General features: G+C 36.5%; 1 protein-coding gene and 1 long non-coding RNA gene across 3 annotated transcripts; one reads left to right on the top strand and one right to left on the bottom strand.

Moving 5' to 3' along the window:
• Positions 1-18,213, top strand: LOC126840753 (RNA-binding protein Musashi homolog 2). 2 transcript variants are annotated; one of them, XM_050576691.1, is made up of 4 exons: positions 1-249; positions 342-452; positions 14,881-15,421; positions 15,497-18,213. In XM_050576691.1, exons 1-4 carry the CDS (start codon positions 233-235, stop codon positions 16,322-16,324), a joined length of 1,497 nt encoding a protein of 498 aa, XP_050432648.1. In that variant the 5' UTR covers positions 1-232; the 3' UTR covers positions 16,325-18,213. The 2 variants fall into 2 exon arrangements, with proteins under 2 accessions (XP_050432648.1, XP_050432654.1); XM_050576697.1 differs by lacking the exon at positions 1-249 and adding an exon at positions 716-995 and having other exon boundaries at positions 345-452.
• On the bottom strand, positions 14,096-26,292 carry LOC126840767 (uncharacterized). Its single transcript, XR_007686093.1, has 5 exons — positions 26,195-26,292; positions 25,742-25,875; positions 19,512-19,724; positions 14,647-14,776; positions 14,096-14,572 (listed from the first exon to the last, which is right to left on the bottom strand). It is a non-coding gene; the product is annotated as an uncharacterized LOC126840767 (long non-coding RNA).
• Between the last annotated feature and the right edge of the window lie 340 nt (positions 26,293-26,632).

Below are 26,632 nucleotides of genomic sequence, written 5' to 3' on the forward strand. Positions count from 1 at the left end.
GTGTTAGCTTTACGAGGGGTGGACTTTCTCACAACTACTACTACTGGTAATAAACCCCATATTAGGTTACCGCACGTACGAGAAAACCCTATGGCTGTCAAATTTTACGGTCATAAAACTAACGTGCACCGTTAGGTAGGTACGACAAAAGAGTCTCTTTGTCTACTATAAACATGGAACGTTCAATCCCTTTTTCGGGGTGTGTCCGCCGCCTAACCGGAGCTCGAGATAAATGGATTTGTTTGCTCGGTATGGCCTCGAGGAGCACGTTTCCCTCGTCCCCGTTATAAGCGTTCATCGGCAATATTAAAATGTAGAATTTTTTTTTTGTTTGTTCGCAGAATACCCCAAGAAAGTGTACAGTTAAACGGCGACAGTTACCGAAACTTATCAAAGCTGGCTATCGCTACTTCCAAGCTGTATTCCCAGGCTCCGTTACGAGTGTCCACAAGGTATGTGCATTTCAATTCCGTTTTAATATAATTTTTAAAAAAAAACTCACTCGCATATTACTTTGTATGTTACTAAGTATGTACATACTATGTATGTATGTATTATAGGTGGTAACACACAACACGAAACCGACAAAAATGTAACCGTGAAACTTGTGCGTTTCACATTGTTTAGGATGAAAATATAATCATTTTAATGTGTATACATATATTATATATTTTTGAACAGTAAAATTCATACATGTACCGTGGTTTTGTGTTAGGCCGGTGTTACACCTATGACCTCCGCCCTAATTGCGGGACTGATCCGCGTTGAGTATTAAAAAAAAAAATGACGGCGACGACGACGGATCATTTATCGTATTCGTGTCGTTGAGTGGTGGTGGTCGGACCGAATATTCCACAACCCCTGAACGAGGACGGGAATATACTATATATTCCTCTCACTGTCCTGCTATACTACATATGAACACAACCGACAGACGAGCCTCTCCGGCCGTGTCCGTACCTGTTCATGACAGACCCTCTATTTTTCAGCGTTAAGTAAGTCATGCACACGGATAGTAGTCACATCACACTGGCCTGAAGTGCATCGTTGAGATTAAAAAAATATATATATATTTATATATTACATTTTTATGTTGAATTCCGTAGATAATATGTATATATATATATAAATATCTAATACATGTATACTAATAAACGTAGACGTATGTGTAGATATGTATGTATATGAGTTTGCCGTTGATATTACAACATACATTATATATATATATATATATATATATATATATATATAGTGACAGTTGCGGTAAAAGCAGTTTTTTATATAATTATAATAATTTTGTTTTTGTTTTTTTGTTCTTTCATACGAATCGTTATTATTGAAACTTCTTTTGGCCAACGTGTACTTGTGCTATAACATATAGCATGTTGTATTAATATGCGTTTGTAAGTGTGTGTGTGTATATAGCGAGAGTTGGAGATAGAGATTTTTGTAAAACATTCCAAGATATTTAGTATCTAAAACACCAATATAGATAAACTAATAAACGGTTGCAAACATAGTGCGCACATGGCTTTACGACGTATAGGGTCGAGCATATTATATTATATTTTCTTCTTGCATAATATTTCTTCTCTGTTCTATAAACTCTTTGTATTTATATTATTATTATTATCTACTAGTAACCTTTGGTTTAAAATAAGTATTTTTTTTTTATTAGAGTTGTGGTTATTTATATAGTGTTGTTTGAATAGCTCCAGTTTCGTTGGACTCTTGTAAGTTCCACTGTGCCCGTTGCATGCCGTCAAAAAAACGAACACCAATGGCTGAAATCGTTATAATATATATCATTATATGTCTACAGTTTTTTGTAGAAAATAATTACAAGTATGCAATACGGTTCAAAGGGGTTTTTTGCTGTTTCGCGCGTTATTCACACCGGCGATGTGCCTCCGCCTTACTGCATTCTACGCCGTCTGAAACGTCATTTTTTCGTCTAATGCATTATTCAAACACGTTTAATATACACGTGCCTATTCAACAGCCCTTAGGCGAAAGCAATTTTTCTCCGTACACACACTTAATAGTGCGCGTTATGAAAGGTTGCAACTAAAAGCTCCGGGTTTTTATTTCGCAGAGTGAAACGGGCGAGACCACTTGAGAAAACGAGCGTATGCTTTTACGAGGAGGCAGTCATTAAAAGAAAAACTGTTACCGATAAAATATATGAAAAATGAAGTGATGGGTCGGTATGGCTGGTTATTATATACAAGGGAACATAATATACCGGGTGGTGATTTTTATGCGTGTAAAATAAGCCATTTAATAACGCACTACTATATTATCTTGGTTATCATTTCAACTGGTTTCCAATCCAACATATTTGGCCCTCTTTAGCCGAGAGTAATAAAATGAGAAAACCGCAGATGGCAGCAGATGAAATTAATTGAAAGCTGTGTTGTTCTATTATATTTCTAGAAACTGTATCTCCTTAGGTTGGTTGTAGTGCTGCAAAAGAATCACCCTGTATGCTCTGCAAGTTGAATGTATCTCACGCCGTTTCTCGAGAGCAACGTGCGAGGCCATCGTATATTGTTAATTATTTATATCGTCTTGTTCTGTTGCATATCATTATTTTCAACGAGCCTAGAGTGGTCTTTCGACGTATTGTTTCTTTTGATTGCATATTTTGATCGATACGGCGACGTTATATACCTACTGCGAGCACTTGAGGTCGGGGAGACGACGTTGTTGTGTGCGCTGTTTAACGTGGTTCGGTGGAGCGACAAATTGCTGTTGAGCCCTATCAGTATGAAACCGGAGGATCTAAACAAACGTTACATTAATAATGGAAAACCGCAATGAATAAACAAAAGCTCGGTAAATCGAAATGCCGAACCGTTCTATAATGGTGCCGCAATAAGCCTGCGTGTCATATAAATAAATAGCCGAGAACTGCGCAGGGCTACTCCAGAGATTATATTGTTATTATGCTAGTCGACGATTTGTTACAGTTATGATAAAAAAGCAGCGACACACATAGTAATAGCCATTAAAAAGTATGGCGTGTACACCACCGCTCCGTTGAAGATAATATATTATTATAAGCGAAACCCTGTCGTCGTACCATATATAAATAAACGCAAAGTTCTAAAGAGTCTGTCCCCCCCCCCCTTCCCCGGTCGCACGTTATTATCTCCTATCGTTTTGACGGAAAAACACAAGACTCTATTACACGTTTTAGTGTTTATTTAACGCCTGCGCAGACAACGCTCGTGTGTGTACGTTACAATTTGTTCGTTTAACGGTGGCCCTCGCACGGCTGCTATAAATCTCTTGGGACATAAAAAATTACATATTATTTTCGGCCGCCGTCTCTAGCAGCAATCTGCCGCACTAATACTGCTCGTTTAGGTGACCGCCGTTTCAGTGAAATGAAATACACACCATTAACGGTCAGAAGGGTTGTACGTAGGAGCGGTCGCGAATTTACGGGTTCTCGTTGCGTCCGACCAGGTGATATTGTGTTGTATGGTTACTACTACCTATAGTCACACGGCCACGGGGCATTTTCGGCTTAGCCGTTAATCAATTTTCAACTTTACCGGCGCGCTCGTCCATGTGGATTTATCGCGTCCGCCATCCGTTCCGGCGCACACGGTATAATATATTATCATAAGGGGCGACACGGCGGCATTTCCATCCCTTACCGCACCTACTACCCCCGACTTCGATTCGCATACCTAAATAGATTTGGGCACCGGAATGTATTTCTAGATCAACTTGCCGGTTTGCATCGCCTCGGAGATAAGACAACTGCACGCTATCGTCGCTTTTTCGATCAACCGCCCGAGTGGTGAATCCAGAAGGCTTTCGCCCCGGGGACGGGAAGAGAGAACCGGGATTATTGTTCAGCCCATTAAAAGACGGTAACTGCCACCGCCACCACCACCACCACCGTCGACGATGACTGCGCTAAATCAAACGCAGTTTATTTCCTATGACCGTCACACTGCGCTGTTGTATATTGTTTCGGACAGGAAATAATGCCGCCCTCGCCGGGGAAATTTATGTTTATCGCGCGTACCCCTCGCTTCCCCGCCGTCGGTTATACGGTTATATACTCTGCTCCGCCCCGGCAGACGAACATACAAAATTTCGGTACCCCAAACCGTGCTGGTACTAAACGTACACCTACCCCGTGCGGGGCCAAACCAATGACAAAAATACAAGTAGTGGTGCGTGTGTAACCAGATGAGTAACAGCCACCACCCGCAGCCATGCACGGCGGCCTCGTTTATGCGTTACAATAATATATGAAAAAAAGCTCTCTGGTCGTTTTTCCAAAAGTTGTTTTTTTTTTTAATATTATCAAAAGTTCATTTACAATCCGTTTTGATTTCGTTCTCGGCAAACGGGCAGTCCTTTTTTTTTTGAGAGATTTGAGAGATAGTCGTTTTTAACTATTTTTAGCGCTAATTTTACCACTTGTACCATTGTTTACGGAGACCGTCACGCCAATGAATAATTAACGGTTTGGCCGTTCGCCGGGGATCGATAACTTGATAAACGGTTAGAACTTCATCGCACGACGTCGGCACAAAAGCAGCTCTTGTTAAAAAAAAGGTTTTGTTCGAATGCGTTTCGACGGTTATCGCGGACGCGGCCTTGTGCCAAAGCGCTTTTTTCTTGTCACGATTTCTTCGACAAGGCAATTATTCGTGTACGAGAAAACCCTTAAAAAAGACAACAATATTCCTTCAGAACATCATTATCATGCGGGCAACAACAGCGGCAATTGTACACTTTTCTATTTCGTCTGAACAGACCGCCGCAGTCACCGTGTGCGGTAGACAATGTCGCGGTGTGCATAGGCGAAAATCAAAAAAACCATTATGCGATCGTTTCCTTATAATGACGTCTCGTTCCCGGCATCTGAACCGCGACGGCCACCAGAATATTTCCAGGAGTGTTGGTCGACACAATAATAACCGTGATAGTGTAGTATAAAACGCTATCCGGAACAAAGCGCCCTCGGCTGTCGAACCGCCCCATAATATTATATCTACTTCCTCTCTATCCACCATCTACGTCCGGTGTGTGTGTGTGTAGGTATCCGTTACACACACACACACACGACCGGAACCCGTACAGAAATGTATACCCTACAACGTATCGAGTGTCCCCCGGGGTCCCAGAGCTGATATGAACCGAGTGTACCAAACTAAGAGGCGCACTCGCGGTAATCGTTCAACGCGAAACTCTTGGAAACCGCGGTGTACGTGTCGTCGTCGGGCAGAGTGCAAGTGGGGAAGAAGTGGGTGGTGCATATTATCTACAACAACCGTGCATTATAGTAGTGTATATACGGCCTCGTTGCTCGTTAATCCCCGGACGGTATTTTATATTAATGCGGCAAATCGAGAAAGAGTAACACGCGCGCAGGCTAGCTGGCAAATTTTCCGGTTGGATGCCAGAAGGCACGCTATGGTGGTGCATTCTAATCCATCGGCAACGGCGGCCGTCTGACCTGAGGGGTGGTATTCTTCTTCGCCGCCGCACGCTTTTAATCCCTTCGCCGGGGAAAACCGGAGCCAAAAACGTCACGGCCCGTCTATTACCCCACTACAGACTCTTTTTTTTTTTTTATACAACACAAGATATACATCTCTTTTCCTCCCAATGTGTGTGTGTGTGTGTGCTTGTCCCTATATATATATATACATGCTTCGTGCACCTGCAATGCGCCAAAATTGATTTCTCTATGTGCGCGTTTAACGCAGGCTTATGTAATAGCGTTTTCATCCGAAGCCACACACAGTGAGCGCCCCGCACGTTTGTACGATTTCTCATGAACGCCTTAACGCCGGAAGCCCTTCCTCCTGGTACCGGGTAAGGGTACTGTACCTGGTGTAGAATGTATTTTCTGTATAAGGTTTCGGCCCGAGGTTAATAAATGTACATCGGGGCCAATGAACGCAATGTCCGGTGACCGGTTGTGGGCAAAAATCAAAGGGGAGGATAAAATCCGAATACACGCCGTGTAGGTCGACCAGACATTGTAGAACTTTGAACCGACTTTGAACTGGGATTTTTGTTTTGTTTGTCATTAGCGTGTCGGACAAGGACATTATTTACGTTCGTCCTCGACTTCAGTTCAATTCACACGGTTTTTTTTTTTTATCATCGAGTATCCACTTGATACAGTATCATCGTTTTATACGTACACGAATAAATAAAAATCATTTCGCTTTTAAGTTTCCGCCTATACGGTGTGATTTATGTATATAATACATTTAGAGAATAGCCGTTAAAACGATCTGCGTCACCGCAATAAAACGTATCGGTTCTCTGGCAAATAATAATGTAATATACTGTTTATACTGACGGCATTGGTTCATTGGCAAAACTCTATATTTGTATTGACTATACAGCATAACGGCACGTTCTTCAAACCCACATCAAGATCATATAATACGATTTTCGCGGTTATGGCAGTTTTATTTTTTAACAAAATAATAATTACAAATAAACTACGTTCTAGTATAAATTTATCCAATTCGTTATAAAAAAATCGGGTTAGTTGTCCATAAAAAATAAAATAATGTCCGTAATTGCAGGGCTAATATCGCGCACGCATCTTATTTAAAAAGGAACTCAAGTATATATATATATATATATTATACGTAGTTTATATTTTTAATGGTTTATTTTTCCAGACGAGTAATTTTAAATTAAGTTTTCCGAGCATTTCTCCTACTCGCTTTGCCGTCGTCGTCATAATACATTTCCAGCGCTTTTTTATTTTATTCGTTTTTTAAACCGTATCACTTTGGACGTTGCACGAATTATAATATATTGCCGTTGTTTTTTCAAAAAGGTTAACAGCTACATAATGTGCGAACGGTCATGTGTGTGTGTGTGTGTGTGGATACCTAGTTGTATAAGGCAATATTATTAGATTGCCTGGGCATAAAAACAAAACAAAAAAATGTAAATAAAGAATAACAAAAAACCAACGCTCTCTTAATTAACAAATCCACTTGGGAGCTGTCTGGAACTGCTCCGCCAATGCACTATACATATGCGCTACCGTTTTAATTTTACCGCCCACTCACACGAGTCGGTTTTATAATGATATATTGTTTTATTCGCAGTGCCACTAAATCGTCTGGTGCGTTCTGTGCTTTTTACATATTACATGTTTCCAGAACTTGGTAATAGTTTTATACAAGTATATATTTTACACTGTAGCATATATGTACCACCGGTCTCGGTTAACTAACTCTTGGTGTATACGTCATTATGTTATTCCTCGACGACCGCCGTTGTATTTTTATTTGTTGGCTCGGTGATTCTTCTTTTGATTGTACGCGATAAACAAAACGACAACAAAAAAAAAGGTTAAAATTTAACACACTCAATTATAAAGTCGACACGCGAAGGTCGAATATTATTGTGTGGCGTGCAGTGCTTTTTTTATTTTTAATTATCACACACATGCTGTTGTATGCGGATTTCCACATAAGCTATCGAAACTAAAGGTCTTAGCTCTTAAAAAAATACCCATATTTTTGTTAAAATATAATTACTGGCCGCAAACCCTTTTAAAAAATACCTCAAATCCACAATAATGGTACCGCGTCATTATTATAAGGGTCGTGTCGATGCTTAGCACTCCAATATGAATTCGTCCCGTTTAAGCTGGGCTTAGCTTAGCAAGATGACTATCTTGGAATTGAATCGGTGAAGAGCCGGATTAAAGACAAAACAGAGGGTATACCCGGGACTTTTATTGAAATAATTGTCAGCAATAATTTGGGGTTTGCCAAATAAATACAGCTGTTTATTATAAATGCAATAACACAGATAATAACGATAATAATCATTTGTCAAGATGTATTCGTATTTTAATAAATTGTCTGTCAAAAAGTTCACAGCAGTTAGGTCGAGAAGTGGTAACATAGTTCATTTATTTGGTCCATTGAACTTCCCAAAAAATATACATATATATTGGCAGGACACGTTTGAATTTTAACGCAATTTGCGACAAAATATTTTACCAATTGGTAACTAAAATAAAACACACTGATGTTTTTTTATTGGATTTTCCTCGCCAAAACGGAATTTAATGAAAACCCGTTTTTTTTCCAATGATGTACACACGACCTTTCATTGGGGCTAACGGCGCAGTGCGTAACGTTTATTTATGTACACACATTTTATTATTGTTACATTAACAATGTGTAGGAATACCAACAACAACCGTTGTGGAAAACGACGGTTACTATATACTAATATGTATCTCTTGTATGCAATAATACAAACGTGTACTATACGTGTATAATAATTCAAATGGCAGCCGCCGAGTTATGCACACAAAGCCAAAAATGTGAAAGGGACGAGAGATCAGGGGCGGATGCGCGCTGGAGAGGAAGTGCTGAGGGCTTTTGCGTTAGCTATTATTAGTTATTATTGCTCTTTGTTATATTTGCTACGCTAGTCTTCTTCGAGCCCGTTGTTTTACCCCCTCGACAAAATACCCGTAACGATAAATATTAACCTATACGGATACAATCCGTGCCAGACACGACCAACGCCGGTTTGTCTAATATATTTAATATTATTATTATTATCATCGAAGAAATTGCCTGGTCTGAATGCGTTTAAGGTCACGTTTCTATAATAAAATCTCGGGCAGCAATCGCGTTGCGTTTTTAATACTACTTTTTTTTTATCGATAAAACCCTCTTGAACGAACCAGCAGCGAAAGGCATTGCTGCGCCACACGAGTATTGAAAAGCCTCATTACAAAACAAACTCTAAACTAGCATATTTCAAACCGATTACAGTTTAGAAGACGTTTATGCGGGCAATAAGTCATTATTAATTGTCGCTTATTATTAATTTCTACACAGACAGGTAAAATGCACGGTTGAAAGTTTTGTTTGCTCTCGTCGGTAGAGCTGTGGTACGCAATCCGGTGATAATGAAATGAATTATTGTTGTTATTAGTATTATCATTGCCGTGGAACGCGTTCTACGTGGACTATCGTGGAACACAGAGACCAGGTTTGTTTCGCGAAAAACAATCTGTTCTAATCGCTAATGTTTCTTGTATAATATTGTTATGTGTACAATAATATTTTATGAAGGAGCAATAATTAGATTGCACGGTCAATCCAGAATGAAGAAGCATTGTGTGTCGGACCAATCGGCGTGCCGTCATTGTACCGTCGCCAAGTGTCGGCCGGGAGGAAACAAAACAAAACTGTCAATTCCGCCTTGGGCTCGTAAATAAAAAAAAAAATTTTAAAACTCATTCAATTCAACTGTGTGAAATATATATTGTTCGATACACCCGCAGTACGTTATCGTGGCGACTTTTGTGTAGGACGCGCATTGAGCTATGTAAAATCTTGTGTAGTCGAGATTTTAAATTTGCCGCCAAAAACGTTGCACGATAAAGTCGCCGCCGCCATCATCCATCGATGGTTTTCCACGACGCGCAAACGGTCATCGGTGACTTTTTCTCCAACGGACGCCGGCAGCCGAGGGCCCGACCTCGTTCAGTATCAGCCGCGGTCTGATAGTCTGTTTTGAACCTTTCGTTCAAAAACAATTGAAAAATCCAAGTCTAACTCTGTCGGTCGGTGTGTTAACGAAATTGTTTAATTTAATCTTTTATCGTACATTATGGAAAGCAACTCGAATTACCTATCGAATATTCTCAAAATGGAACTCAACAACCACAACAACAACTTGAACACAGAGCACACCTTATCTCTCGGCGCTTTGGATTTTCTACCGTTGAAAACAGAATACACTTGGACTGCCGCGCCGAATCTTAAGTATGTGGTTTTCATCTCAAACACCGACGCGTTCGTTTGAATGTATATAATATTTTCAAGTCGAACAAACCTCTATTTTTATCCGCGTTTACACTGCCCCGGAACGGCTGTTTATCATCCAAAACGTTTCGATTTGGTTTTTTTTTTCAAACGGTCAATTTAATTTCGTACAAGCGATAGAAATTTGGCTTGTGGTAACTAGATATTGTTGTATATGTTTGTTTTTTTACTCTGGTACTCTTCTTGGGACCGTCGTTGTTATTTTTATTCCTCTCGACGGCGTTCTTATCTACTTTTTTTTTTTGTCTCTTGTCGCCATACCCGAGGCCCCCGGCCATGTGGCCGTAGAATAATTATTGTATATTTTCTTCTACATCATTGTTCGTCCGAAATTGTCACTCTGTAGTACGTACCCGAACATAGTACAAAAGAATTAGTATAGAACAATCGGTATGGACCGCTCTTCGATACACTCAATATTGTATTTTATACACGGGTATCATCACTTATCCGAAGCTTAAGGGGGGAGTCGACGATCAATCCGCTTGTACACGACCTCTTCCAATTTTTTTTTTGTGCTTCAGCCTTCAACACATATACTATACGATATAATACTTATCATAGTGATCGGGTCATTGATAACAACACCGTCCAATCAGTCTCCGAAGAAGAAGTCGTCTGTCAGCGACTTTTCAATAGGTTTATTATTCCATCGCGGCGCACGTGTCTCCTCTCTTTACACACAAAGGTTAGGTGAGGGTATTTTTTTTTTTCAACGACTTTTAGTCAGCATTTTTTTTTTTGTGCACGTTTCATAATATACAAAGGCACTGTCGTCGAAAAAAGTTGTGCCGGCACACTCGACGACCGGACGCGAGGGGAAATCAATTTTTAACTTAAAGCGAGCCTTTCCGTCATCGCGTCATTATGTATAAGCATTTTTTTTTTTTGTTTTTAAAAACGCTTCGTTTCTTTTTATAATAATAATTTATACGTATTATTTTTATCTATTGTTATTATTCGCAAGGCGGCGGTTTTTTCCCCTTCGTCGACGTCCCAAGAAAAACGATGCGCTTTTCATGCGAGGGAAAAAGGAGGGGCAGGCGGGTCTAACGATGCACATTTTACACAATGCGGATATTTTGCAGTCGACCGGGACGTGGGTGGCTGTGCTTGCCTAGGTTCGTGACAGTGTCATAATATAATATAAAATAGTTATGTCTACATGTACATCTGAGATAGCCTCTGGGGTACTATCTATAAGTCAGTTGATTGACACGGACGTCGACCAATTTACCGGTTGTCGTGTCCGTGGTACGTGATTATTTTTACAAAAAAAAAGCCTCTCTTCTACACTAGTAGACCGTGTGTAAAAGAGCCGGTCAGGTCAAATGTCGTTTATTTCGTTTCCAATCCAGTTCTTTGGCAACGATACTAATGCAACTAACTGTCTAGTGATCGACCAGAGTAAAGAGCGAAACTAGTTAAAATAGGGAAGGGGAGAAAGTTACTCACCCCATTTCGACCCCCAGACCCCCCATGTGTATATTAAATAAATATACACTGGAAAAAAATGTAAATAATGTTTTTATATATGATGAAATTCAAAATTAAGAAAAAAATGGTACTTTTAATAAATTAGCATTTGAAATTTTCAATTACAAATTATTTAGGAAATCATTTATTATTGAAAAATTATTATTAGACATTTATTCTAATTTAAAAAAAAACAATTCGATGCCCAGTTAGAAATGTATGTTGAATAATTCGTTGTTTGTTATTTAAATAAAAATTGCCTATGGGCCATGTCACCTCTTCTCCCTCCCCCCCCCCCCCAAATGTTGAGATGTCTAAATCGGTTATGTGAGAAGTTGACTCGTTATTATATTAACAAGCTGTGCTGCAATAGATAGCAGTTGATATAACTGATTCGTGTGAAGGATAGCAGTTGACATAACTGATTCGAGTGAAGTTGTGCATCTATAATGTATATAAAGACTAATAGTTGACATTTCACAGTTTTAAACCTGTTTAAGTTGAAAATAGAAACTGGATACACTACCGACGATTTTTGTGTGAATGTATTTCGATTTTTTTTTTTTTTTACATCCGTATAAATATTGGTTATTTACTCAAATAGGTGGTAACGGTTAGAAATCAGAATAAACATATTATTTTCTTTCACCTTATAATAGGTTATGGTAGTTATACGAGGAGACCAGACCTGAATTCAGTAGGCAAAAAAAAAATCGTTTGAAACCTATATTTAAATTTATTTATACACAATTCTAGAAGTGATTTGCATAAAGGACAACTTTTGATCAAAAACAAAACGCGTTTAAAATTATTCGACTAGTTGGCTAGTATTGTTTATAGATCTATGCCACTTAATTTCCACTGTGGAATTATATTGGCATAATATAATATTGACATGTCAAAACAAAAAAAACTTTTAAAATGGTTTACTACACACTTTGGTACTTTAGTGTCCCTTAACCACTCGAGTCCTGATTTGTGTAACGACTACAAGATGTGTGATGAATTATTAGACCGTTAGTATTTGTGACATAAAAACATATGTACAAGAGAGTACACGGTGCGTCAGTTAACACATTTCAAACAGACTTTTGACAGTTTTTTTCTAACGTTAAAAATAAATCGTTCACCGACAAAAATTGTTTCCAACAAACCGTGTGTGTCCCGGCCAAGTTTTCCTGAATGTGTTTAGAGGTCAAATTTTGTAATCGTTTCAAGTATATTGGCTTTACACTTTTTCTAGTACACCTTGTCCGAATTACCGTTTACATAAACAGCTGTTAGTTGTAACGTTGTAACATTTGAAAATGTAAAATATTTTAAGCAAACGGTAACTGGAATTTTCGTTTAATAACTGGACAAGTTGAAAAAAAAACACATTTTTTTTTTTAGAACATTTCTGTTTCTAACCGCGAGAACAATGTAAAAAAATAAAATAAATATTTGCCGTATGTGTACATAATAATATATAAGGTTTAACTGAACACAACGGTGACCTTTTTGTAATATTTCAATGTCGTTATTGTATATATTTTTTAATGGGTGCATGAGGGAATCCAGGACTCGATTAAAACATCCCCTTTACTCGTATAATAATATATAAAAAAATAATGCACATGTACATTAACTTTATACATTCTATCTAATTTGGACCCGTTATGTATTTTTATGCAATTTATTTTACGGCGATTTTGTTTTTGGAACAAAAAAAAAAAATAAACCTTAATAAATTATTTTATACCGCGGTTCTTTTTTTTTATAATCATTGGAAGGCTACCAAAATATAAAACAAAAGTAAAAAACGTTAAAAAATTCATTAGCATTTGGGTCAAGACATTAATCACATCAATGAAAAAAAAATAATAATATTAAATAAACATAATGCCGCTTCGCTATACTATAAAAATACATATTTTTTTTATGATGTAGTGTTTTGTTTTAACTTATGTGTGACAAATAAACAGATATTTCTTGTGTTGTACCCTATCTGACTACATCTGAATATTCTGTTTATCTTAAGTTCTTAACATAGGAAACATTTTAAAAATTACCACTTTACAACATCGGTTCGATCGGTTTGACAAGTTACATTTTTTCGAGGTTTATTTCCTGTTACAATTTTACAATATTTCTATACTTAGGCCAAATCCACACGGAAGAGACTTGTACAAATATAATGAACGCGTGTACTTTGACTAAGTCGTCGACCTATTAATTATTTTGGTCATATTTTTTAGTGAACATGATTTATGTGTGGACATTTTTATTCGTTCGCCCTAGATATATTTTGTTGGCCTTAAGGTGTACAATATCAAGTGCGGTGCTCTGTAGACGGTTTGCGTTCAGTCAATTTGGGCAATTTATAAATAAAAACTGGCGTCACGTAGCACTATGTAGTTTATAAATACTGTAAACATAAACACTGTCATTTTTCAGATGATCAAGTCCCTGCACTAAAGGTCGTGTGTTGTATGTATTTTTGAACACACTCGTTAGACACAACAGAAGATAGATCACACACGCGGATATTTAGTTTACTATATTTTTTTTTTTTACTAACAACCGTCGTGTATATAATATTATCGTTTACATAATAACCGTCAAAAATAGATATGTTTATAATTGATTTCTCTATCGAAAGTGCGATTTGAAACTATCAAATCATAATTGATTTAAACGATTAAAATCAACATAGTCGCAAGTATAGCATGGAAAATTAATTTTATTTAAAATATTATTAGTGTATTTTTAATGTCTTTTCAGCGGTAATTTTGTCTGTTGGTTAATAAGTAAAATAGAAATCGATTGAAAACGAATTCAAGAATTAAAAAATAAACGAAATAACTTTTGAAACCGGTCTTTACAACGTGTGAGGTGATATTTTCTATGTAAACAGATGTACACTTCTTACTTGTGTTTTATACAATTAAAACGATTTGTCTTAACTAATTAACAGTGTAATGATACAATATTACAATAACATTACATTAAACAAGTACATTATAGAACTATGGCGGCGACGGTGGTATGTGTGTGCGAGTCCAAATTAGATTCTGACGTTAAACCGGAGAAAATCAAAACGTAGTCGAACGACAGCTCCGTAAATGTCCCGCGACAGCAGTACGATTGAAAAACAACATGACATTACTGCTGTGACAGGACAATATCGGAGCGACATCCAGTTTTTAATTAGTCTCGTTTTGCCAACGCCCTGTTCGCCTCGTCTTCTGTAAAAAAAAAAAAAAAATAGTCAATATTGTTTTATTATAATATATTCTAATCGTACACTAGGACTACTTACTTGCCCGAGCATCGCTTACACAGTGTACCAGTAGTCGTTTTGAACATTTGAATTAATATGTATGTTTGGCCAGAGTAGTGTTGGGCGAACGCCGTGTACTCGGCGGTCATGTTGTTGTTGTACCCGTAACCTGTAGAAACATTACAAAAATAAACGTTATCATTTTTTTAAAAAACATAATATAATTATTATTGTTAATAAAATAAATACATGTTTTTGTTTTTTTTTGTTTAGTTTGGGAGTGGATCCAATGGCTACACTGGCCGAGCACGCGGCTGATTTCAGCGGCATGCTAGCCGCCGGTGGCATGGGCCTGCCACAACCCATGGCCGCCATGGCCACCACAGCCATGCCGTTGGCCTTGCACCCGCACCATCAGTCCGTCCGCGGTCCGCCGGCGGGTCTCGTGAAAATCGCTCAGCCCCAACCGGCCGCCGCGGTGACGGTCAAGGCCGGTTCGCCGTTACACAACGGCGCGAACTCGTCGCAAGAAAACGCTGCGGCCGTGGCCGCCGCCGCGGCAGCCGCGGCGTCCCAACACCAACAACAGGCACAGATCAACAACAACAACGGCAACAAACAAAACGGTATGGAGTCTTCGTCGGCTCCTTCGCCCAGCGGCCGATCGACGCCCAACAGCAGCACCGAGGGCACGTCGGCCAAACTATTCGTGGGCGGCCTAAGCTGGCAAACGTCCGCCGACAAGCTCAAACAGTATTTCGGCATGTTCGGAGACGTTACCAACGTACTCATCATGAAGGACCCCATCACACAGGTAACGATCGTCGTCCTCGGAATTCGTTACGAAGATTTCAATTAATTTGTGGCCCTTTTTTTTTTTTTTTTACAGAGGAGTCGCGGTTTTGGATTCATCACGTTTTCGGACGCCGAGACTGTAGAGAAAGTGTTGGCCGTGCCCATTCACACGTTGGACGGCAAGAAAATCGACCCGAAGCACGCGACGCCCAAGAATCGTCCAAAGGCCGGCAGCAAGACCAAAAAGATATTCGTGGGCGGCGTCAGCCAAGACACCACTGCTGAAGAGGTGAAGGCTTACTTCAGCCAGTTTGGCAAGGTAGAAGAAACGGTGATGCTCATGGACCAGCACACTAAGCGTCACCGCGGCTTCGGGTTCGTGACGTTCGAGAACGACGATATTGTTGACACCATTTGCGAGATACACTTCCACACCATCAAGAACAAGAAGGTCGAGTGCAAGAAGGCGCAGCCAAAGGAGCTCGTTCAACCGGCGGCCGCCGCAGCGGCGGGTTTGTTGTTGGGCAAGCGCCCGGTGCTGGTAGGAGGCCCGTTGGGCGTCCGCGTGGCTGCGTCGCCCGTGTCGCAGGCCACACATCAGTTGGCCGCCGTGCAACAGGCCCAGGCCCAGGCGCAGGCTCAAGCTCAAGCCGCCGCGGCCGCAGTGGCCGCTCACAATTACAACAAGCTGTTCGCCACGTACCCGGGATTGGCCAGCTACCGTTACTCGCCGTACCCCGTGCCGGTGACCGCAGCGGCGGCACCGCAGGCAGCCGCCGCCGCTCAACCGGTGCAAGCCGCCGCAGCCGCCGCGGCCACTCAAGCCGCGTACCCGGCCTACAGTCTTTCCGGCATCGACATGAGTGGCTTCCAAGGCATCGACTGGTCGTCCATGTACGGTATGGGCGGCATGTACGTTTAGACGTGTTGGTCAGGTCAATTTCAATTGCGAATAAACATTCTTTTTGCTCAGATACATTCTATCATTGAAATTATTTTTTTAAATTCGACATACATACATACAAAAAAAAAATGCTACCGACTACTTAAAAAACATAGCAACGAAACAAACTATCCAATAAACGGCTTATCATCATATTTATTATTATTATTATTATTATACACTTTTTTTTGTTGTTTATTTTTTCACAAATCGACGGGCTGACAGCCACACAGATTCTTTGGAGATCAATCCGCGCGTGTGCCATACCACTGCCTCATTGTCGTGAGTTATATTTTCATTGGATATAGAAAACGAACGATTTCTAGTCAGTTATTTTTATTATTATTATTATTATTATATTATAACTAATGTGTATTACTTTTTTTTTTTCTTTTTCAATTACTATTAATTATAAAAAATATTTTTCGATTTTCTAAATAGTAGTGTGATTAGTGTCTTAATCAACGTCGTGTTATTGTATTAGTTTTCATGTATTGTTTGTCTAAAAACAAATTCCAAATGATCAGTAGAGAAAATACATTCCATTAAGGACCAAAGCTCATATACAAAAAAAAAACTGTGCGTTCGTCTTGATAATTTTATCATATATTATTTTCCGTTATAAATTAACACCTGATAAATTGGTTTTCTCTTTCTTTCATTCTCACTCGCCGCTCACTCTTTTTAACTGCTATTTCTTCTCTCTAAACGCGCGTAACGCAAACATATTTCTGCAGTGTTATATTATCATCTATATGTTTTGCTTTGTATTATTTTTGAAACGCTTAACACAAACTTCGTTGTATGCAACTCGTTCGATGTAATAATAACAATTCGTTGTTATATTATATTATAATATTATTCAGTAGTGGCCACACAACTTAAATGGTTAACACAAATTTTCTTCAACGCGATTACAGCTCTTTAGTGTGTAATATTTTTTTGTTAATCGCATATCTTTCTCTCCTCTCACTAATATTCTGCTTGTTTATGTACTTGCATACAAATGTTCAATAATTTATTGTACTATGTTTTTTTTTTTTTTTTTTAAATACTTCTTAGCCATCGGCCATAGATCTTAGATTGTTTTCATTCGTGTCTCTTACGTTGTAATAATTGGTAATCTCATTCGAGTTCGATGTAATAGTATTTAGTTAGACACTAAGCGAGCCCAGAAATATATATACATGTATATATATTTCTGTATTTAATAGTACTAATATTTAAAAAAAAAAAAAAACTTTATAATAAACAAACAAACATAATATTTTAGTTTTTCGGTGCGTATCATAATATAAATAGTTATTTTTTAGTTGTTAGAATTAATGTAAAACAAGTAAAAAAAAATTTACGAAAAGCACTGATTCGACTGGACAATACTAATTAGAAAACATTACTTTATTATTATCATTATTATGTATGTAAAGCAATAATACTTAAAAGGTTATTGATCTCTTTGTTTACTATTATTATTAATTAATTATTTTTTTTTTAATCTTAATTTTTCTTAGTCTAGTTTTGATAGTTGGTAAGCCCTCTATTTTTGTAATATTTTGAGAGTTAAATAATAATAAAAAAATTTAAAAATAATAATTATGAAACTCGCACATATTATTAATATTATATTATATATTATTATTTGTAATAATAATATATTTGTATTATTATGCGTATTTATAATACGAAAGAGGGTTAGCAATGCTTTTACTTACTCCGGCGTTATATTTTACTAATATCTCGTGTATCCTAGTTCTTTAGATTTAACTATTTTGTTTTTCACTAGTACTTAAATTACAACTACCTGTATTAGATGTATATTTTTTAATGTCGATGTCATATTTTTTAGACTTTGGTGTGTATTTTAACAGTATTTTTTAGTTTAGAATACATTTTTGTAGAGTAATATTAACTACTATATAAATTTATCATTAAAAAAAAAAAAAAAAAAAAAAAGGAAAAATATAGAGAAAACATAATAATATAGCTTTAAGAAGTATTTAAGTGTACACTTTTGAACATTTTTTTTTTTTTTTTTGTAATTGATTTATTTAGTTATTGTGTAGACATTCTCTACTATTTGTGTATGTAGTATACTATACGTAGGTATATATTATTATACATTATGAAAAAAGTCAATAATTAACAAGTAGTATTTAGATTATTACCTACGTCGTGAATCCTTCGTTTCTTTTTATTATTTACATACGATTTTTTTTTTTATCATTATTATTAATAATTATTTAGTACTTTACGCACTCTAGTAGTTTAATGTTTAATTGAAAAAAAAAAAAATTTAAAAACGCTGTGTTGTTTAAAATATTATAAATGAAAAACAGAAATAAAAAAAAAATATATACAAGTAGTTATTTTGTCTGTAGAAATCCATCCGGATCGCTTTTTACTGTATTATTATTATTATCATATTTATAGAATATCTTAATAATACCAAGAGAGACGCTTATAAACTTGAAAATTCATTATTATGTCCACAATCCCGCCGTTGTTCCTCATTCCGCCGCTACTACAACGGTCACCGATCTCTCTTAACCCCCTAGCACCGGACAATGTGGTCGTTAAGCTGGCATATAACAATTACTTGGACTTGGGTAAAAGTCGAAACGCTCTCTCTCACCCATACATAATAACCGTTTCATCTGTCATTTATATTTTTAGAGCACACCGTCGGTTTTTGCATGAGTAAGATTAAGAAGGCAGCGGCTGATCTTATAATAAAAAAGTGTCCGGCCCACACACTGTTTACTGTGGACGGGTTAGATTAGCTGGTTAACAGCTATTATTGGAAATTCTATTGTTTTACAGTATTGGTGCACATTTTATTTGTCTAGCCAAAGTATACCGTAGAGGAGTACGTCTATATCTTATCTTGTCTGATTATTATTATTTACTTGATAATTTGTGTGTATTTACATTAACCCTTTTTTTAACCGTTGCCGCTGCTGTTGTTGTTGTTGTTGTTGTTTGATGTAGTTAATACTGTTGTTATATTACTAACCGCCAATATATTATACTATAATATTGCAAAACGGCCTACAAACACACCTTACTACCAGCTAACTACTAGTTTTTTTCTTAGCCAACGTTAGGTTAGGAAAAAAATAACGTATAAGGTGTACTATATATGTATGTATATGTATAGTTTACTCACTCTGTGTGAATTGTAAAACGCTGGGTAATTGGTAACGGTAGAATTTATATAATATAATATATATGCAACGAATGAATATATAACATAATATTATATATGTATGTATGAACTTTGGGTCGGCAGTGTTGCTGATTATGGCTTGCGGGTCTTGTGGTTTCTTGTTGGGTTCTCTAAGTACGGTTCCAGTTAGAAGTGTGTTGTATTGTATTATACCTGTAGAACAGAAAACGGATTAACATTTTTTTTTTTTTTCATAATTAGGCATTCTTCTTATAATAGTGTGTATAGAACATATTATTATTCAATACAAAACACGCTTGACCGGTAAGTGACGGTGGATAAAAAATAAATCATCGTTATTCTATGATGTATGTGGTTTGTTTAATGTACTTAATTTTGCTTTCAACAGGTCAGGGCAACACCGTTCTATTGTAACACACACACACAGAGAGAGAGAGAGAGATAATGTGTGATCGCCGGTACGACCATCTCATTTGGGTCAAAAATACTATATCCATACTTAAATTATTAATTAATATTGTAGTTTAAGGTCGGATCTTAGCTCGAACGACAATAGTATCGGAGTTGGTCTTGATCGGATTGATGAATCCATTTCTATACCTCTAACCGTCTATATTCGGATTAATGTCGTTTGGAACATTATTGTATGTTCAATTCAATTGTGCCCAACTCCGGTATTATTAAGCCGTCGTGTAGTTGCTGCTGATTTTACTTATATTATTGCATGTATATGTACTTGTGAAAACAGTAGAAGTTAAGTAGACCAATTAATCGATATTTGTTTGTGTGTATTGATGGGGTGGTTTAATACACCACCTGCTAAACCTTCATTGTAATTTCTTTTTCAACAATAATAATAATAATAGTAACACCACGTTATCTGTATAGTTAGTCTAACACGGGTCTATTAGAGTTAAGCGCTATAATTTTTTTATACAGTAAATTATTACCTATTTAGTTGATTTAAAAAAAAAAAAAAATCGTCCACTCTCCTGGTCCCAATCTGACAAATACAGTATTGTTATTTTGTTTTCCTTTTTTTTACATCGGCTAAAACCTGTTCTTCCTTTATTACAATTTTACTATTCTACCTTTTCGAATAGTAGAAAAAAAAAACCAAAATAATCATGATAGTATTTTTTACATAATATAATATTATTGCTCAACTAGATTAGGTTAGCGTTTTAATAATTATATATATATATATTTGTTGAGTATATTTGTATACATACTTGAGTAATAATATTTTTTAATTTTTGTAACAACTGTATAGTATTTGTGACTTGTAACCGAAATACCAATGAAAATTTAGAGGTATATAATTGTAATTTTATTATCAAAAACCAAAAATATATCATATTATTATTATTATTGTTAATTTAGTGCAAGTATACTATCACATAATAATATGATTCGTGTGTAATTATTAGCGTGTACGTTTAAATATTATTATATATTGATATATTTATCATTAATCATTATTATTATTATTACATTAATTGATATTTGTATATTGTATTACTTACCAAAAATTATTGCAATGGACGGAAAGTAGTCACAATATCAGCTGTTATATTTTAGATATTTTTGTATAAACACAAAAATAACGATTTCGTTTTCCAATCGATAATAGTAATTTGGTAATTTTTTTCAAATATCAAGTAGGTACATAACAATATATAATATATATTTATATATTGTTATCATATGTTATATAGTGTTCGATACGTTTTATGTATGTATATATGTGTCAAACGCGGTAATAATACGAATTGTAATTTGTAAATTAACATATTATTGACATTTGACGTACATTTATAGACTTTATAAACTTTTCGATTATGATCTTTAATATAATATTTTGTAAAATTTGTGATATTACAACCTTGTACTAGTCGTCTTTTTTTTTGTTTTTTTAATAATCTAGTCTTATTTTTAATCAGTAAAATATTTTTTATGTATTTTATTAATCATTTTACGGATTTAATTTGATATATATATATATATATATATATTTATACATCCACACCTAAGTACTTAAGATATGTGTGGGTGTAAACGATATCATAAAAATAATATGTAATCACTTAAATCAAATAATTGTTGTTTAATAATAAGCGTCTTCCTTTGTAGTAATATATATATATATATCAAATCCATATTGATTTAGACAAAGTATACGAGTAGTACCTTAAACCACGACTGTTCTTATGTATTAATTGATTAATTATTATTATTATTATTATTGTGTAAACCCACATAATGTTATTTTTTGTTTAACGATATTCAATTTACTATGATACTACATTATGTGACGTGTAAATTTTGTGTACAACATTTTCTTCACATGATATTAGGTCTAGTCACGTTTGATTAGTCGTATACTGTATTAATTAAATACAATAACAAATATAACATAGACCAAAACTTAGTTAATTAGGTGTATTGTATTAACCGTAGACCGAGTTTAGAGTTTGTATTATTATTATTTTTTCTATCACTATTTAATATGATTAAAATTGTGTAGGTACCCGTTTAATATATTATTACTATTATTATAATTTGTTGTTTACTTATTTGTTTCGATCTGTTAGATATAGGTATAAAAGTTACTTCAACATACAATTTTTGCTCCATAAAAAAAAAAAAAATTAACAAAAAGTAATATTTGTGTTTTTTTTTTTTTATTATTTACATATTTGATTACGACGTACTCGTCCGTATGGTTGGTATTATAATTATTAACAACATATTGTTAACTACATAGGTATATTGTCCTCTTCGATATTAGATCATGTCTTAACTGTATGTCTTTATACTAATCACGCAATACATATACGTCAACAAGTATTGTCGCATAACAATATATATACTTTCCTATATTATATATTACTATTTGGATTGTCGTACGAGATAATGAGTAGCTTATCTTTATAATATGTGTGTGTATATTTCAACCGTAGTCTACATGTAGTCTGATGATGGTAAGTCACCAAAAAAATATAATACAGATTTCCGCATTATCTATTGCATTCACACTACCTACTACTACTATACAGACATTCTTCATTATATGATTATAAATGAAATCTATTTCGTTAGTCATAACTCGAGTTCTTTCAATATACCTCTATGCTAACTGGTAGCCTATACTAATATAATATAGACTTAGCTTGGCTTAGCCGACAATGATGATTTTTTAGCCGTAACCAATCTATACTACGGATACATAGACATTGAAGATATAGTAATATGTATACCTACCCTAACATTGTTTAAACGGTTTTATTTCTTTCAGAACCCCAATTGGATATGCAAGAAAGAAGAGCGATACAGTATTTTTACATTACATAATAATAATGTATTGTGTTTTTGAAATAAATAAACTGAACAATTATTGCGTTGGTCTTGAGATAAATATGCGCGTATTTTAAATTTATACTATCAATGTATTATTTTTAATTGATGTTGATTGTTTTTGTCTGTTGAAAAAAAAACCTGGATGAATCGAATATTGTATTGGTTTTTACATATATAACGCTGTTCAATCATAAGTAGTATAGGTACAAATAGCAAAAAGATTTTCCACGAAATATAGTGAAAGATTAGCAAAAACCGGTGGGGCACCTTTTGGTTTTTAAATCTGCCCAATTGGAGTTACAACTTTTTCGGTCCTTTTATAATTATTGTACAAAGAGAAAGTCAGTGTCGGTGCGAATAACCATAGCGTGTTATACCTACTGCCAAAAAGCTTTTCTCTGGGTAGTGTCTGACGGTGTGTATAGTTAATATGCGTACAGTACTTAGTTTAACGGTAGTCGTGGGGTTCACGAACTTACATAATATATATATATATATAGACAGCTACGAAACCCCTGCGGGATCGGCTTTGCCATTTAATACATAATTCATTTTGGAAACAGAATGGATAATAAGTCGAAAACAACATTGGCAAGCGTAGATGACGTTTTTTTCAAAAGAACCGCACACGAAGCCAAGACGTGCAAATCCAAACGCACGCCAGTTAAATGCAAATGAAATTATTTAGGGGAAAACGTTGAGCCTTTATAATAACGTATATACGAATGCTGTCGACGCCAGTACATCATCATAATACGATTGAAAGATCCGTAAAGCATAATATTGGATACAAGTAACGGGCTTGTGCAAAGGTCTTAAGGGATTTACTTCTATAAAACCCAGGGAAAAAAATTAATTTTAACTTTCAAGCAAAAAGTAGGTACAAGCAAAATTGAAAAGTCACATATTTATCAATTATTTTGCCAGAATGATGTCATAATAGCATTAAAATGTTAGGTACATATATTATGTAAAAATGTAATCTTCTTATCGGTATTAAAATTGACCTTTTTATCCTCGATGCGAGACGGATAGAAAAATGATACATATATTATTTTATTATATAGTTTTATAAGGTGTCATGCCAATCAATACAAAATAAGTAATCGTTTAGTTATATATTTTGTCGTTCAAAGTCTAAGAACTTTATATTTTTTCTTTTATTGGTGTATAAAAATAAAAATTTTAACTTTTAAATAAATCACTTTAAATTAATGTTTTAAAATATAGAAAACTGTTTTTTTTTTGGATATTTGCACAGCAATTATACATAGGGTCGTTCATATATATATATATATATGTTTTAGTTAAAAACAAAGGTTAAGGTTGAAATAAAATCCTATTATATTGAATAAACAAAGGTAACAATGTATTGTTTAAATGTCAAACATCAACCTATGTACACACAGCACACAATTATTATGTAACGAAAACAACGACCGATCGATAACTATTTTTTTTTTTCGGTTATCCGAATACATTTCTTGTGAAAAACAGAATGTGTAAAGATGATTTAGGCCAGGCGTGCCGAATTGGCGGCCGGCATCTTATCGGCCTTTTAGCGAAAAAAAAGAAAAACAGCTGACCCTTTTCGTGGCGTGGCATTGACCCCCCAAACCGTGTCGAACGGAGCCGGCCGATTCGAGGGGTGGGTGGCCGCACGCGCAGAGTGGAAGGCGCGCAAGCGTCTCGGCCGGTCGCCACGACAACCAACGCCGCGGTCGCTGGCCGTCCCTCCGCTTGCAAATGGATTTCCCTACACATTGTACATATATATGTATGATGTGTATACAGACGGGGCCAGATGCCGGCGATAGAGATCACCCTCTTCGCAAACCTCCAAGCACACACACACACACACACTCTGTATACACGCGCTTTTACTCGAGGGGAAGAAAACCTTCGAGTAGTACAAAACTAACCTGCAATCGTCACCCCCTCCCCTTAGGGGTATTAGGTATTTATTTTTTTCTACATCCGCTCTTTCAATCCACGGGGTTGTTAACCTCGCTTCCGGCCCCTCTCCCTTCTTCTTGTCTGTGGTCTGTCAAAAAAAGAGAAATACTACAGAGAAAAAGTTTTACCTCCCACCGGGAATATGATCGGTTAGCACAGTATTTTCGCATTGACAAACCACTTTATTTTTCGCAACACCTATATTCCCGTCCTGGTATACACTACTTGGTATCGATACAGGTAAGCCGCGATTAAACGTTGATTGGTGTTGGCCCCACAAAGGAGCACTGCGTTGTTTTCTGTTTGTTGGTTTTTTATTTTTATCTCAAGAAAACTTAATAGCTGTTTGATAGCAAAAGTTTAACCTATCAACGTCGTACACGTTACGCCGAGTTTATCGAACGCTGTACTCGATCGTTTATATTATACTTACACAGCTAACGCCGGACGAAAATAATAAAACTTTACTGCGGTTACCCGCATTGTACAGATTTGTAAAACCCAAACCAACATAAAAAAAAAAAAAATGTAGTTTTCCATAATCGCACGAGGAGTATTACCAGCGACAGAGTGCGGTAATGTTATAAAACAATATTCTGATGATGATAGCGTACTCTAATAGCTGTCTAGTCGACGCCCATTGGCCATTGTGTTTATTATACGCGATAGTGAAAACCAATATAAATAATGTAAAGGTAAAAAAAAAAAAGGGTGTGACACGATGGCCAACGAAACGGGGAGGGAAAATGTAACAAGACTTTTTCATTAAGCTAATTTACCGGCGGCACCACTTTACCGTCACACAGAAAAACAGGTGGCCACGAGTACGTGTCCGCGTCCAATTTAGATCCCTCCTCTACTTATAAATTATATAAGTCATTTGTCGTTTTTACCTTTGGCGGCAGCTTTCGGTGTGACGTCATAGGTCCCGCACTGACCACAGTGTGTCCATCTAATTACTATTGTACACGACACTTGTCCATCACATTGGCCAATTCGGAACAGTCGAACAACAGCGTTAATATACCTAAAAAAAAAAAAAAAAAATTAAACAATATACTTCGATGTACAACGATCAATTTTTCCAACACCTCTCGATGAGCTTTGGCGATTTTTATTCACAAAGATATTTTTTAAAGTTATAAAAAAAGAAACTGTATTATAGTGGTATTATACTGGTGGAAGCGAAACGTTAAACTGTAATTTTTACAAACGATAGTTGCCGGTAGGTAGTTCGAATTTTGAGTGTCGATTCGTCAGTTTTTTATTTGTTTAAACTTGTTTTGTTAACAGAGAAATAACGGGGGTTGGAGAAAATTGCATACTAAGCAAGTAATAACGCTTACTTGTGCCGCCGCGACGATCGACCTAACCGGACTTGACACAAGCCGGAGACGAGCAGCTACTACAGTGTCCAGCGGTGTGTTGGTCTGGCCACCGTTGGGGTTACACTAAAAGCGAAACCGGCGGCCACGCAAAGAGGGCCGTTGTAGCCAAGCACAACTGTAGGGTTGCACCACCACCACCGCTACTTGCCCACGCCGGTGCACAAGGGGAATCGATAGCGGCCCTTGCCGTGCCGCAGAGAGGGGGGGGGGTGTGTTTCACTCGGCCGCCCCTCCCCTATCCCCGCCGTTCATCTCCACGCTCCCTTTGACAACTACCCTGTACGCGCACGATAGGGATGAATGCGCGCCGCCGCCGAGAGACTTAAATCGCAGCGGGGAGGGTAACGCGGCGGCCACACCCTTCATATCTGCCTACCCCTCTGTTTTGCTTGCCCC

The sequence above is a fragment of the Adelges cooleyi genome, unplaced genomic scaffold (assembly GCF_023614345.1).
Source record: "Adelges cooleyi isolate 19-005CV unplaced genomic scaffold, UGA_ACOO_1.1 ACOO_flye_CR_arks_rails_tigmint_CR_PRNA_108, whole genome shotgun sequence".
Lineage (NCBI taxonomy): Eukaryota > Metazoa > Arthropoda > Insecta > Hemiptera > Adelgidae > Adelges > Adelges cooleyi.